Here is a 15,420-nt window from a genome sequence, read left to right as displayed (position 1 = left end):
ACCGCGAATCTCTAGGACGTAAAGCTCGGTTGAAGTCCAAATCGAATAAGCTGTGTCACGATGACTTCAGTAGTTGAGTCCCGGAAGACAAGCTGCTTCGGTCGAACCTAAGAGGAAAATGAAGTCAGTAACAGAGAGTTGCGATGCACATGCCACCAGTGATGAGATAGGAATGAGAGTTGGAGTGACTATAGGTCTCGGAGCACGTGAAAGTCGACGAGGCTGAGGTATATATACGCCGTCCTCAAAGCGAATTCTCTCCTTCGATCCTTCTTCCTTTCCTCATCTCACCTTGAACCGGCCACTCAAACACCTCCAGCTACCACGGTATAGCACCAATAAGGCCACAGCAACTGAACCGAATCTTCGCTTGCTTGCAACCGAACCTGTCTGCAGTCATGGACCGCATGGAGAACAAGCTTGGTGTAAGGGACAGTAGTCCGGTCGATGAAGACAAAGGCGGAACAAGAAAAGCCAAGGTCAGCGCAAGGTCGTTGGGTGCTCAGAAAAGGAAACGCACAGGTAAGGTCGAATCCAGGGTTGCCAACGTCGAGGAGCAAGTTCGCTGATCCCGTGAAGCGCAAGAGCCTGATCCGGCAGCAGAGGAGAGGAAGAAGGCGGCAAAAGAAGCTCGAGAGAAGAAGCTTGCAGAAAAAGATGTCAAGGTCATCGTCGCTGTCGACTTCGGGACCACACATACAGGTATCTGCTCCCTGCCAAACCACGCTGAATGATTGCTAAATTATCAGGAATCGCCTATGTCAGCAGCAATAAGACGTCCCATGATGTTGACGTGGTAAGATCATGGCCTGGGGGGCAGAACGAGATAAACAAAAAATGTCCAACCCGGATCGCTATCGGAGAAGAAAATGGGTTCACGGAGGACAGATGGGGATTTGGACTTTAATCTTTGATTATTCATCAGTTGCTCAAGCTTCTTCTGGATGGAGCTACCTCGAAGACCGATTTCGACGATGAGCTGCTCCTGAGATGCATTGGCGGCGTGTTAATGAGCTTACCACCAGACAGAACTCCGAAGGAGTTGGCAGAACGTTTTCTGAAGTGCGTCCACAACCATATCGGAGATCGTCTGTGCAGAGAGATTGGCAGAAACGCCGTGGAGCAGACCAGCTTTCGATATGTGATCACTCTGCCCGCGACTTGGAGCCCTGCTGCCCGTGAAGCCACTCGCCAAGCAGCACGAAATGCTGGGTTTGGAAGCCGCGAGAAAGACGAACTATTGCTCGTCGATGAACCCGAGGCCGCTGCTGTAGCGGCGATCAAGTCAGTGACCGCATCGTTTGATGTCCATACCTTCCAGGTAAGCGTAGCTTTGAATGATGGGGTCACACAAACTGACCAACTGCAGCCTGGCACATGTGCAACGATTGTGGACATCGGCGGAGGAACAACTGATCTGGTCACATACAAGATTGTCAAGACTGACCCGTTGAAGCTGGGAGAGGCATGCGTTGGACAAGGTAAGCTCCGTGTTCCAGGTCTCGGTGCAAGGCTGATGCAGTCAGGGGGTAAGTGCGGCGCAACCGCTATCGAACGCGCCCTCCACGGCCTTCTTGAACATCACTTCGGTGCTGCTTTCTCCGAGCTTGCTGCCACCAAGATTGGTGCAGGGAGTAAGTTCATGGAAGCATTTGAGACTGTCAAACGAGGGTTCGAGGGAGTCGTCAATGGCAAAGTCTATGAATTGCCTCTCTGGATGGCGAAGGTGAACATGGAGAGCTCGGAAATGAAAGAAAGGTACAACGCAGAGGAGCATCTGGTCCTTCTCAAAAGGTGAGTACAGCTTTAGCATCAGTGATCCAGTCGTGTTGCTTCAGACTGACAGAGACCAGTGAAGAGCTGGGGGTTCTTTTTGAACCGGTGCTGGAGAAGGCCTTCGAACTGGTCAAAAAGCAGATCAAGAGAACCAAGAAAGCCAAGATGCCAGCAGTCAAGGTAGGTCACAGGCAGACCATTCTCCCAAGCTACAGCTCACATCATCACAGACGATGGTGCTCTGTGGCGGATTGGCTTCATCCACCTATGTTTGTACCAGGTTCGAAGACTTCATCAAAACTCTCAGAGGGGAGAACATTGAGCTTGTCGTGCCCAAGAAATCATGGTCAGCCATCGCTCGAGGAGCAGCGATCTGTGGTCTAGAAAACTCTCCGGTGCTTTTCCGGAGATCGCGAGACCATATCGGCTTCTGCGTCCATGTGAAATTTGACGAAGACAAGCATGAGCTCGAAGATCTATTCGAATGTCCGGTCCGTGGACCCAGAGCCATGAATCAGATGCGCTGGGATATCGCAAGTGTACAAGGCATGCCCACCCCTTTCTTGAGAACTATCTGACCAGACACCAGGGCGACGAGATCTCTTTGGGAATGAAGAAGCGGTTCAGAGCCTATGTCGTGATTGACAAAGCCGAGGCTCGGAAAGACGAAGTGCTCATTGATCAGACCATCTATAGGTGTTCGAAGAAGAAGGCGCCCAGCCGGATGGGTCCTTCTGGTGAGCTCCCCTCTGGCCCGATGATGGAAGATGTACTGACACTGGCCAGTCGTGAAAATGGGAACGATCACGATGAACCTCACAAAGTTCGTCAAGGAAGAACGCGTTCGCATCAAGAAGCAGACGAACAAATTCCCAGAACACCACTCCTACGACATCGAGATCTTGGTGACTACCAGCTCGTCGAAAGGCGTATTGGAGGTAACCTCGAAGATCGGGCGACGCAGTATTGGATCCACCACCATCGAGTATGAGGCCGATCCAGCTTGGAAAGGATCTCTGGTCACAGGAGATGACTGAGAAGAGGATTGAATGCTTAGGCGAGAGCATGGCAGCTGGTATATGATGGATGATGATGGGAGGATGAGGGGATGGGAAAGATGCGATACATCAAGCTCGAGCTGTTGGTTCACTGCGCCTCCATTGGACGGAACTGTTGCTTGGCATTCATCTATTCCGCTGCGCAGCCTGAGCCTCGCAGCCTGTTGGCCCGCTGCTGCTCTTACTACTAGTACCTATTCAACGACAACATTATCTCGGGGGCTGAATCTATCCACCAGTCTTTCTCGTCTCAGCTACGGACCATATGAGCATATGAAGCAACAATGAAATTGGGCATGTCTACAGTTGCCTCTCTGCATGTCCTGGCATGAATAATGACGCCGTACCCATCCTCTCGCCTGGTTCAGAGCAGGGCACACTGCGCGCCCGAGATACGAAGACCGATCACATTGACTCCCTCCTGCACACGCTCGATAGCCTGATTTTCCTGCAGCTGGGCATCTTGTATTTCTGCGACAACCTCACGTTCCTCCTCTTTCTACGCGCCTTTTCGCAGGTCCTCCACGTGCGACAGCCAGAGGCGCTACAATTACCTCCGGTCGTGTTCGCCAACCTACTGTGTTTCGGAGCTCATCTTCTACAACAGAGACCCGGGGCCAAGTACATCCATGGCGGCTTGTTGATTGATTTTGTCGGCGAGTTTGCGCCTTCAAAATGGAGGATTTTATTATTGGATCTGGTGTTATTCGGGCTGCAACTACTCATGCTGGTGGCTGGGTATGAAAAAACGACCATTTCAGGAGGATCACGGGTGCAGGAAGCACGACCGCCGCAAGACCTAGAAAGTGAAGAGGCTGGTCAACTTCGGGCGAGAGACCAACCATCCGAAAGCGCGGACGGCATCGAACTGCAAAGTCTTTTACCCTCTCGAGCGAGCGAAGACCACCTTGTCGCACCTGGCGCGTTGAAAGCGGGCAATGTCGAAGAGGACGAACTGATAGTGCTGGACATACGAAAAGGAGTAAGGGCTCTGCTAAGGCGACCTCCACAGCCTGCTGCGCCCTCAACCATGGACAGCCCAGCGGCTCGCGCAGGGTTTGCGAATATGCTGGCAAGGATCGCGGCAGCAAGGGCAGCGACCGGTTGAACCACGCGCCGGGGCGCTTGGATACGAAGCGACAATCTTCAAAAAGGGCCAGACTTCCTGCCGGAGTTCATAGATGCGGCGGGCATGCAGGACGCATGCTCTAGCACCGTTGCTCATTCTCGTGTCAATTGATGCAGATGTGCGATCATGGATCTTGTAAATACTTCCCATGCCAAAATGGCTTTTACGTTGTCCCAAAGCTTTACACCTAGTACCCCGTTGAGCCCGATTTACCTTGCACCTCCTCGTGGTACGTGAACTGCATCGGCCCCGTCATCGAGAGATAAATGCTCCGCATCCCAATGCTTCACCGTAGTCTAACCTGCGCTTCCAACGGCAGACTGAATTGACTCTCACAGCCCAATTCTCATACTCTCTCTCCTCTCAACGAGACAACTTTCTTTCGCTGTCCGTTCACAAGATGCGGCAGATACTCCGCGCCGCTCCTCGGCTTTCAGCTCGTGTCTCTGCGCAAGCTTGCGGAGGGATTCTACAGCAAAATGGCAGCCAGCAACGGCAGTATTCGCGAACCCCGACTAAACCAACCTCAAGTTGGTTGCCCGTGCCGTTCGTGACCGAGACAATAGGCGGGATGAACCACACGACAGACCTATTCAGCCGACTGCTCAAGGAGCGGATTGTGGCCGTTTACGGAGAAGTGGACGATCGTATGGCCGCCACCGTGACCGCGTCCCTTCTCTACCTCGAGGCCGATAGCGACCGGCCAATTTCCATGTACATCAACTCTCCCGGCGGCTCGGTGACGGCAGGCCTGTCGATCTACGATTGTATGAACTACATTGTCCCCGAAGTCTCAACGCTTGTATTGGGTCAGGCCGCCTCAATGGGCAGTTTATTGCTCGCAGGCGGTGCCGCGGGGAAGAGATATTGTCTGCCACATTCGAGTATCATGCTGCATCAACCAAGCGGCGGCTATTTTGGGACCGCGGCCGACATTGCGATTCACGCGAAGGAGATCCTGAGGATACGGACGCAGTTGAACCAAATCTACGAAAGACACTTGACTGGCAAGAAGAAGATGAATCTTGAAGAGATCGAGAAGATGATGGAGCGTGATTACTTTCTCAGCGCAGAGGAGGCTTTGGAACTCGGTGTGGTGGATGAGATCCTCGCGAGCAGGAAGAAGGCTTCTGAACAGGGTGAAGAGAGGTGATGGACGACAAGACATGGGATTGAAGTATTCCCCGGCTGAAGATCCAGCTTGTTGATGGCCAACACATTGCGACGGAAATGTGCAACAGATGTCACGGACAAGGCGCTACGGCTCAGTTATGATTGTCGTGTACAACAGCACTTCAGCGCTCGCCTTCGGTCTTGGGTGGTTATCTGTGAATGATCCGCCATTCCACCTCAGCCACACATCGATGATTATCGACATTTATCCACTCGACTTTTGTTGTTGGGAAGGACTCGCGCTGAAAGCAAATGCAAGTCAGTGGTGGCATGTGGAAACCTTGGGATGGCTGAAGGTTGAGATTGCAATGGAGCTAGATTTTGCCCATGGCATGCACTAGTTATGCGGACGGCAAAAATGGTGCCAAAATTGAGATTGACCTCACTGGGCCATTATGACGGGTGAGCACCTTCTAGTGTCCAAGGCAAGAATGGAGAGGGGGACGTCAAGAGCCTTTTCGGTGTGAAAGCCCTCAACTCTCCTCAATCATAAGGAGCAATCAAATTCATGTGTGTCGCCGACACGCTTTTGGATGTGAGATGTCCATTTTTGCTTTCCTTCTCAAACCTATCCCATCATATGTGGTGGAAAATGCGTGCAAATGCGTGCTACAATCTTCGTCTCATACATCTCAATACCCTTTTCCGCCATAAGTGCACCCTTCTCCTGCATGTAGTGCCAGTCAAGCCGGATTATGGCGGTGTCGTCTCCCAATTCACCCAGAGCACCTTTTCTTGAATCATGGCTGGCATGGGTGGTCGCTCGGGGTACAACAGCAACACACCTAGGCAACCAACACTTTAGCAGCGTAGAACACCATAGCACAACTCGCCGAGGTGCGGGAAATGAGCACTCGGCCTCGCTACAGCATCTGCATGCTGTGCGATTCAACCTCTCACAATCAAGTTCCAAACCAACTGCACTGCTAGAAGCACTATCCTCCCAGGGACATACTTGGACTTTCCGTCTCGGTCAGGGACTCCTTCCAGCTTGGCCCATATTCGGTCAGATGGTTGCATCGCAGATCAGCATACCGACAGATGTCAGATTTCAGTCAGTCTTCGACCCACTGCACGCTAACGTTGGAAAAGCGGTTCCTATAACTATTCTACAACATCACAGTCGGGCCAGGGCCAACCGTTGGTCTGTGAGAAAGAGGACTCTACAGGGTTTCATTTCTGACTTGATGCTGACTATTTCCAAACATAGAAACACTTAAGGGGAAATGAAAGCTATGGCAATGATCGACTCGACGTATCTCGGCAAACCCACCCCGCGCGGTGGCCTGCTCGTCATTCAAACCGGCAACTTCCGTAGATGCCTTGGATGGGTTCTGAGATATATATCTGCCTGTGGGGGAGAACATGCAACAGGTTGCGTGTGGGTATAGTCCAAGAGCTGATAATTCTATCAACGTTTCATATCCAGGCTGCAAGGTACAAGATCTGCAGACATATAGGCGAATGGAAAGATCTCGTCCCGCATCACCGTACTGTGTAGGTACCTATGGCATGTGTCGCTGCAATTCTATACATATCAGGTAGTACGGGCTTCGAGGCGTGGGTGGGTGGCTACATGCCTCAGACCGTATCTCGCGAGATGTTTTCCTTACTGAACATGTGAACTGCGCTGATCTCTCCCTGCATATTCTTCTGCGGCTTGCAAAGTTTGCCAAGTAAGGCGTCTTCTACAAGGTACCTGTGTACGTAGTACTAGAGTGGCACAGCTGCTACCTTTTGACATCAAACAGCCGCTGTGCTGTCGTGGAACAGGACACAACCTGAACAGGGCACCATGTAGGTAATTTTCCGATACGTGCGACCAGTTGCGGGGAAGCGAATTTCCCACTGGAAAAATGCAGCCATGAGAGGATTACTGATCATACTCTTCAGTGATGGCCATCAAGAGGAGATGCCAGTAGTATAGGCAGCACTGCTGGATCCTACGAGATCGAAAAGCATTCAGAATCCATATTCCACATTGTTGAGGCAGCCTTGTCGTGAGAGAAGGCTTAGTCATTGGAGCACATGGTGCACGCTTATTCGTCGAAATGAAAGCAAGCTAACTATTTCGGGAAATACCCCCAAACAGGACTTCGTAGTATTATCAGGCATAGATGCAAATTAATTTGATTGATGATTATGGATTGCCTTGCCTTATTCAAATTCCTTGAGCTCGTGCATGCAAACAATGTAGAAGATCGCTAAATCAGAAAGGTTGCAGGATCTTGTGTTGAGACAAATGTCCCGGGGAGTGCCAAGATCACGTGATATCAAAATCTATTTTGGTTGCCGGTGGTCACCCACTCCCAGGTCGGGCAACCATCAAACCCAACCACGCAGTCAATCAACCAGCCATTCAGTACATTTGTAGTGTTCTCCATGCATGATTCCAGGCGGCAGCAACTCTTCTCATGTTTTCCGACTCCGATTTCCCAATTCGGTCATGCGGGGCGATTTTTGGACGTCCGGTATATAGGGCACCCTCGGGGCGAGATCTTCACGACCAAGAAGCGGATGGTGCTGAAACTCAGTATAGGGGTCAAATATGCGCTGAGCACCATTATGCTCCAAAGCCACCCTCGGGTGTTGGCAAGCCATATTGGTAGGACGTAAACATCCCAATTGCGCAATCGTCGGAATCCTGGAAGAACCACAGATTCGAATCATTAGTGTAAGTCATTCCTGCGACACAGCTGCCAGCTCCAACGAAGCAAGGACCCACGTCGATTACGTAACGATTTCCCGGTTCGATCTGGATAGGTGGGAACGCGGGGAATGGTCCCGGTGCTGGCTGATTGTTCCACGTAGTCTCAGGGCCTGGGCAGCTTCCTGGGTTGTAGCCCGTAAAAAAGAACGTGCCGTCGCCCTCGAACTCGAAGTTTGAAGTCTTGAGCTGGGACTTGAGGGGAAAGAGGAACTCGAGAGTACAGTTGGCGTCGGCGCGCTCGATAGGAATATCGAAGCTGAAGATGGAGGCAATGTCGTTGGCTGTGAAGACGCCGTTGTACTGAGGACCGAAGGCCTTGTCGGGCTCTGACTTGGAGATCTGGGTGATGTAGTGAGGGAACTCGTATTGACCTGGCGTAAGATCACTAGGGCACCCGCTGTCACGCTCCGTCAGGGCACGCTTGAGGAGCACTTCTCCTGGGTATGCGGCCGCAAGGCCAGCAAATATGGCGACGGCAGCGAAGGACTTCATCTTGTCTGTCTCAACACCCGGTTGTGAGAGGTATATTAGGTAGACAGGTGTATTAAAGGAATAAGTTGGAAGATGTCGAAAGCAGACGAACGACACTGGGCCAAGTTCAAGCGAGTGACTGTGGCAAATGCAGAGGACGTAGGAGATGAAGTGAGTGAAGTAGTACTGTAGTAGAAGAGGGAAGAACAGCAACTGGGAAGATATCTGGGGAAGCACGCGGTAGTAATAGGAGTCCACCAGTTTCTGGATGTCATGTAACAGGTTGATCCTCGAGGAGATTGGCTTTGGGGCTATTGTTCCTGCTGACCGCCGCCCCCAGCTAGAACGAAGCTGGTGGCTGACAGACAGCCCGCCAACAACGGTTGATCCAAAATCCTATCACCAGCTAGGCCGAAGTCTGGCGCGCGAACCGGCGAGGCTGAACAGTATTTCTTCTGAAAGAGGCAGGGCAAACACCCCATGGTTTCTGGTGAGACACGGCAAACATGGGGCTGTCAGAACCTTGTCAGGTACAGCCAATGTGACTCCACCGTTCAGCTGGGCAATTGCATGGTCGCCAACAATTGGATGCTGACCCTCTCCCGGGGAAAGCTTCGAAGTCACTCAAGGCCTGAGAAGCTTGAGATTTGGAGGCTTGGTTGCACAAAAGACCATCCTGAAAAGGATAAGACCGACAGGGGGGGCCGGGATCAACGCTCGATGATGGCTCCGGGGGCCTAAGGGCCTTGTGACTTGACTGCCTGGTGTGAACTTGGGGGGCAACGCTTATTGGAAGGATCATGCTAGCTTCTTGACCGTCTGGAGACGTTGATCGCCGGGATCCAGCAGACACGGAATAAGCGAAAGTAATTCCCCAGCCCATGTCGATGTGTATCTTCGACAAAAAGAGAGAGAGAAAGAGACAGGTAGTGATGGGAGCGACTCGGTCAATTCTTTCTGCATAATCTGTGGCATCTTCCTCCATCAAGTCCACCTTGTACCAACATAGCAAACATTGTTCCGACGATTCGACACATCATTGTGTCATTTGGGAGGGAAAGCTGTCGCCCGCTGTGACTAACAAACCTGAAAGGCAGATTGCAGGTGGAGGGGTCGACCCCCCTGTAGAAAACTGGGTGTCAAACAACACGACCGTCGCCTGTTAGATTGATCCCAAGCCACACCGCGAGAAACAAGCCTCCATTCAAACGGCGGCCTGAACAAATGGTCTCCTTTTTAAGTTGACGCCGTCGTTGAAGCCAACACAGGCACATTTTTCAAAAATAGAATTCGGGAAAAAGAATGAGCACCACAACGACTCGTCCATTTCGCGCTTTTGTCTTTTCTCTTGTTTGTATGACCAGGATTTTCGTGGCCGGGCCCCAAATCAAGCATCTAAGAACCCTTCTGAGAAGACATAGGCAAACGTTCGCTGCATGATGCCGCAGCACACCATCCCCGTCGGTTCGAACGGCACACGCTGACGGACGATTCATCCGTCGCGATCCTTCTTCCCCTCATAGCAGATGCAGATACACCGCCGAGAACAGTAAGCGACTCCTCATGAGACTCCGCCTGTTTGCCTGGAATGTGGAGGTCGTGTGGATGAGATGCTAAATAAAGGGCTTGATGGATATCGAGCTGAACTGGTCACTACGAGTAACACCACGAGTAGCACCACGAGTCGAACAAGTCAACGACTTCGTGGCTGACGGTCACCAACCACCCGGTCAGCCACAACTATTGAACCCAAAGGGAAATTCGGTGAGTGTAGACTGGCTGCTGGCTGCGATAGAGTTGGATTGAAATCTGGCCAGACTTCGAGAGACTTTGCTGGTGGCTTTCCAACGGCCGACAACTTCTAGGATCATGTTGCGCCGCACTCGAATTACTTCCTGCTCACCTCCAGCACGGCAGACTTCCTTTCCCGTGAATGCGTGCTGGTCCCAGCCGGTCGTTTGTCCTTATTGAAGTCTCTTTTGTGGCTATAATACTTTGCGAAGCACGATGTAGGTCGACCCTTCGGCTGTGCCTCCCTCAAAAGGGTCCCGTTCAAGCTTGCCTGAACGATCCCTCGGGCAGAAAAAGAGGCTTGTTTGGGGCCTGCTGGCAAAAGTTCCAGCCAGCCATCAAACTGGCCATACGGAACATGTTGATGTGCTCCTCGGCAGGATGTTGTCCCACGCCCAACCTTCCTGCAAAAAGCTCCGTTCTGGATGGTGGGAATATTCCGAGACAATCCTCGTCTCGGTCTGCCTCCATCCGCCAACTCTGCCGCGTTATGAAGGCCAACCCAACTCGCAGTGCATCTGCCTGGCGATCCCTCCCTCGTGCATCATCAGCCCTAGACGTGACTGAGGGTGTGGTGGTGGCCAGCAAGAATCTGAAATGGCAATCCTTCGACATGGAGGGCCGATCACTTTCATATATAATGGACTTGTTGTTCACAATGAAATCTACTGCTACGACTACCCTCAACCGACTCGACTGGTCCAGGCAAGATCTCAGCCACGGTCTATAGCCAACCTTGAAAGCTTCAATTCCGCTCTCTCACTGTGCCAAGCCAATCTCGTCGTTCTGCTGGTGGCAGGAAACATAAACGCAGCCATTTGAAAACTGAAGGGAAGTTTCCCTTTCATCGCAAGTTCCGTTTGAAATGATCTTCTCTTTCCATCACTGTTGATCAGCTTCTTTGCGGCATTCCGTTCTCGCCACGTTCTCTCTGCCTTGGAGCACAATGAAACTGCGAGTAGTCACCGATATCAATGAGGACGAGTCCTCTGTCGCAGTCAAGGATTCTTTCGCTGTGGAGATCTCCATCAAGGCGGCAACAATGCAGCCATCGCGCATCGTGAGCGATGAGTCAAGGTAGCGATTGATACTCACCTCAGCACACTGGCCAACATCCTGGCTATTTGGTGCTCACAAATCAGGAACGACGAATGGGAATCTGCAGCTCTTGCAATGTCAGCTATCAGGTTGTTGGGGCCGCCATCCGGACAAGCGGAATGAGACAACAGTCAGAGTCCTCGAACTGGACACATCGCGCCACATGATGATGCATTTGACTGCCACGCAGCGCATAACCTACAGCTCCTAGAGCAATACATTTATCGTGGAGCTCACTACAGCCAAGGCGTCGACATTATTGGATCGACACACTATGGTAGGTTTGATTCATCCAACTTTCGACACGGCCTCGACCACGGTATGCCGCCGCGCTACTCGCATCATCATATGGTCTACGAGATGGCCGAGAAGACGCTGGCAGACTGCCCCATTGTTGGAGGAGGTCAAGAGCCTGAACTTCAGGGGATGCTGAGCAAGCAGGCTAAACAGACAGTCATTCGGACAGAGATGCTGTAGTCGAGGCCGATTCTGACTTTGTGAACACGAAACAACGGCTTCTCTTGCGCTGATCTGTGTGCCCAACTCGGTTTCGACGCGCAAATCTGAGGACCCTTAGAAGGCAGTGCCCTCGGCCAACCCCAGATCACGCAAATGGTGACACCCGGGATAGCGCTACGCGCGTCCCGTGAATGGGAACAGAACATGGTGGCGAAAGAAGACATCTATCTCAACGCGCCCAAGAAGACCAAGGCACTGGATTACGTGCACCCAAAAGAGTGGGAGGTTACTCTAGTTTCCTTCTCGGGAGACAACGGCGACTTCATTGTCAACCAGGAACACGTCCTCTTCTTTTCATCCATGTCGTGCGTTCTGACCGTCATTTCCACCTGCGAATCGAGGGACCATCCGCAGGTCTTTGAAGTTGCACTTCGAGGACGGTATCCTTATGGCTAACACAAATACCGGTACGGGCAGGGTGGGCCTCGGCCTGCTCACCCTTCTTTGGAGCGTCCTCCTTGGAGTCAAATGCAGGACGTTGTGTATAGGGTCTCATTGGGCCTCCAGATGTCACAGGCATGTGCTCTCCATTTATGTGTCTGCACAGCGACGATACCGGAGCATTGCTTGCTCAAGACCCGGCTCCGGTAAGAAAAACGGTCCGTGACATGACATGCAATGCAAATAGGCTCGATGTCTCTCAAGCCTCCGCCGGAAAATACCGGACCACTTACGGTTGACGTTGTGCTACGCGATATGGAGGGACACGACAACAAGGCGATTGCAACGACAGAAGAGTAGACTCCGTGCAGTTGACCAGCCAGCGGTGTGCTAAAGATCTTGTGCATTGGGATGTTCTTAAGCATAGGGTCATTGCCCCAAAGGTGGCTATGATGACTTCCACCCCTTCATGGGAACGTCAACGTCGTGCCATCATGACTTTATGAATCGCATAGGCGAAAGCCGCAACATCTGAAGCAGATCGTGCATGTGCAAACTTCCAGGGTCCACAACCCAAGAAGATCCATGAGGGCCATGAGTCTCGACCAGTCCCAGACGATCTCGGTCGATGCACAAGTGGTGTGATTCTCGCAGGAAACGGCGTAGTCCCCCCCACGTGACCCCCTCCAGCGGCGAAGCAAGATACCAACACAGCCGACACGATCATTCTCAGCCTATGAGCTCAAGTCATTGGAGATACTGGCACAGGATCGCTTGTCACTAGCTAATAGCCGAAGGAATCTCATTCACTTACGCCAACCGATGCTTGCGGTACGCCCGGAAGATGGTACCTGGAATTCCAGAACGATATCTGGGAATCCACAACGGACCCTGGAGGAGTTTCTTTGCTTTGTTGCGGGCAGCTATTTAGTGACGAGGATGCCTGCACGGGCTTATAACGGAATTCAAGTCCCGTTCTCGCAGCACAGTCGTCGTCATCCCGAACGTCTATCCTCACCTCCTTGTTGGTCTTTTCCTTCCAAGATGCATACCAGAGGACGTCTTGGGCTGTTAGCCGACACAGACAGCGACATCGAGATCGATGCCAACTGCACAGATTGGTTGTTGCCGCCTGTTTGCGGTGAAAGGGATGCCCATGACGGAGATGCTGTCGCCGTCCAGCATGTCGAGTGGATCGAGGACGGATATGGTGTCTTCCCAAGTGACTCGGACAATGACACCACCGACGCGCTCTATCGCTGCAAAGCTGTAGAAGAAGGGATTCTTTGAGACAGGCTCATCAGGATGAGGTACACAATTCACCTACCTACTGTGGGATTGAGCAACGCAGCCGGTCTCCCGTCACGCATCTGCTGACTTATCGTCCCATAGTATGGCAAAGACTGCATCTTCTACTCAGCTATCATCCGCAACGAGACCGAAGATGGTGCACCACAAGCAGTCGAGTATCCGGCGATGCGTTGAAAATGACAAGGCATGTTTTGGTTTGGATGGGACAACGCCCGACGGCAGATTCTGTTTCGAGGAGGACGCCATCATGTTGACAACACTCGCTCGCCGTCACCTACCGGTCATTAACGGCATCGCCGTTGCTGCAGCAATTCTACACGTGTCGGCTTCACGACAACCGCACATCGCACAATCGCACAATCACTGAACCACCAAAAATCCAGCCATGGACTTTCAGTTTGTTCCAAAGTGCAAAAAACTTTTTCCTCGAAAGCAGCCACATGGCTTATACCTGGTTCTTTCCGATGTCGAACAGATTAGTGGAACATGTCCTAGCCGTCGCCTCGGAGGTGTTGCCGGTACACCAACGGGCCCTAACAAGACTGCGGCCCTAATTGTGGTGGAGAAAGTTGTGGAGATGTTATATGATGGAGTTGAATCCGCGGCGACCGGTCACGGAGTGCGCGCAGAAACGTATGGTCACATGTTGAAGCAGTTGCAATGGCCATGGCGGCCTCTTGAGAGTGAAGATGCGAAGATGCGAAGACGCTCTGAATAAATGAGAATTCTAGATACAGAGTAGAAACCAGTATAGCTGATATCCAACGACACTGTGGTCATCGTCCCGGGGTATCGGCAGCGACGCTTCTCCCTGGCTTCATATTTTTTTTAATTTTTTGCGATTGCGCCTTCGGGCCCAGAACCCCACTGTCCGCCGTCCGGGATCCAGATCTGGATTCAAATCTGTGGGCTGCTAATATAAGGGACTTCTAGGGTGGAGATGGAAATTTCCACGGCGCGGATGACAGCTGAATAAATCAATCAATATAATATGCAGACGTGCAAGTCCTGCTAGACTTGGAGTGCATGGTACTGACTTGGGACACTCACCGCTCGAGTCGGTACTCACCTCTTCCGGCTTATGCTTTCTCCAGTGGGATCCAGTCGACCCAGACGAAAGCATGCCAGAGTGCATGATTGACAACTGTATCCCTGGGTAGCCCCTCCCACTGATCGACTGGCAGAACGACGAACAGTAACGATCATCAGGAGCGAGAAAAAGTAAAAAGTCTGCACATGAGAGTCCGACGGTGTATTATTAATTGACTGTGGGACGATCACCTCCATTAACAAGAGACATATCTCTCTTGGAATATCGGCGAGAATCTGTCGGAGTGGGCATCCACCGTATCAACGGCTCCCCCGAACCCGCATCGAACAACCTTCTTCTCCATATCGACAAACGGTAGAGGTCCAGCAGGCTGGAAGCATGTCCCACCGAGGGTCTCCTAAGCCCGCGTGACAGCTGCAGCCTGCAGAGCCCCCCCCGGACGTGGAGCCTCGAACAGGGTCCAGATCCCGAGTCATTTCCGCTCACGGGCCTACTGAAGCCCGGGGCCTGGTCTCCTTTCTCCGCCGAGCGGCGGGCTCCCTGGGCTATGTGCCATCCCAAGTGGGCTGATAATCACGCCCACCTGCATATTCGAAGTCGACAGCGAACTCGATGCAAGAATCATGCCTTTTCCAAGATCGTCTCGGAAAATCTTACCAACAAGAGTGCTGGTTCGACGTGGCTAGCGAGGAGGATTGACACATGTCTTCGCTTGCTGCAACCTTGTTCAACCCCCCTGTTGCTGGACCGCGGGTATCTTCTGGTCAAGTCTAGTAGGTTGAAAGATCTCCCAGGCTCCCCCGGGGAGACGAGTCAGGGAAGTAACTCTGTGGCCTTGTCCGGATCCGGACATGGGACCCAATATTCCCTCCACCAGCTATTGAGATATGGCTCGAGCCACAAGGTATTTGAACCTGCTCGAAGACTTTTCCTCCCTCCCATCCTTCCTCCT

General features: G+C 52.1%; 4 protein-coding genes across 4 annotated transcripts; 3 read left to right on the top strand and 1 right to left on the bottom strand.

Moving 5' to 3' along the window:
- Window positions 1-398: 398 nt before the first annotated feature.
- On the top strand, window positions 399-2,813 carry A1O1_05217 (uncharacterized protein; the record flags this gene model as incomplete). The annotated part of the gene is made up of 10 exons (XM_007726103.1): window positions 399-522; window positions 580-702; window positions 750-796; window positions 926-1,321; window positions 1,370-1,481; window positions 1,527-1,758; window positions 1,854-1,956; window positions 2,007-2,315; window positions 2,366-2,513; window positions 2,563-2,813. 10 exons carry the CDS (start codon window positions 399-401, stop codon window positions 2,811-2,813), a joined length of 1,845 nt encoding a protein of 614 aa, XP_007724293.1.
- A 349-nt stretch (window positions 2,814-3,162) lies between these two features.
- On the top strand, window positions 3,163-3,942 carry A1O1_05216 (uncharacterized protein; the record flags this gene model as incomplete). Its single annotated transcript, XM_007726102.1, has 1 exon — window positions 3,163-3,942. One exon carries the CDS (start codon window positions 3,163-3,165, stop codon window positions 3,940-3,942), a length of 780 nt encoding a protein of 259 aa, XP_007724292.1.
- A 421-nt stretch (window positions 3,943-4,363) lies between these two features.
- Window positions 4,364-5,116, top strand: A1O1_05215 (ATP-dependent Clp protease, protease subunit; the record flags this gene model as incomplete). The annotated part of the gene is made up of 1 exon (XM_007726101.1): window positions 4,364-5,116. The coding sequence occupies one exon, from the start codon at window positions 4,364-4,366 to the stop codon at window positions 5,114-5,116; it is 753 nt and encodes a 250-aa protein (XP_007724291.1).
- A 2,583-nt stretch (window positions 5,117-7,699) lies between these two features.
- On the bottom strand, window positions 7,700-8,338 carry A1O1_05214 (uncharacterized protein; the record flags this gene model as incomplete). Its single annotated transcript, XM_007726100.1, has 1 exon — window positions 7,700-8,338. The coding sequence occupies one exon, from the start codon at window positions 8,336-8,338 to the stop codon at window positions 7,700-7,702; it is 639 nt and encodes a 212-aa protein (XP_007724290.1).
- Between the last annotated feature and the right edge of the window lie 7,082 nt (window positions 8,339-15,420).

Source organism: Capronia coronata (genome assembly GCF_000585585.1).
Source record: "Capronia coronata CBS 617.96 chromosome Unknown acBCG-supercont1.4, whole genome shotgun sequence".
NCBI lineage: Eukaryota > Fungi > Ascomycota > Eurotiomycetes > Chaetothyriales > Herpotrichiellaceae > Capronia > Capronia coronata.
This window is presented reverse-complemented; position numbering and strand designations above follow the sequence as displayed.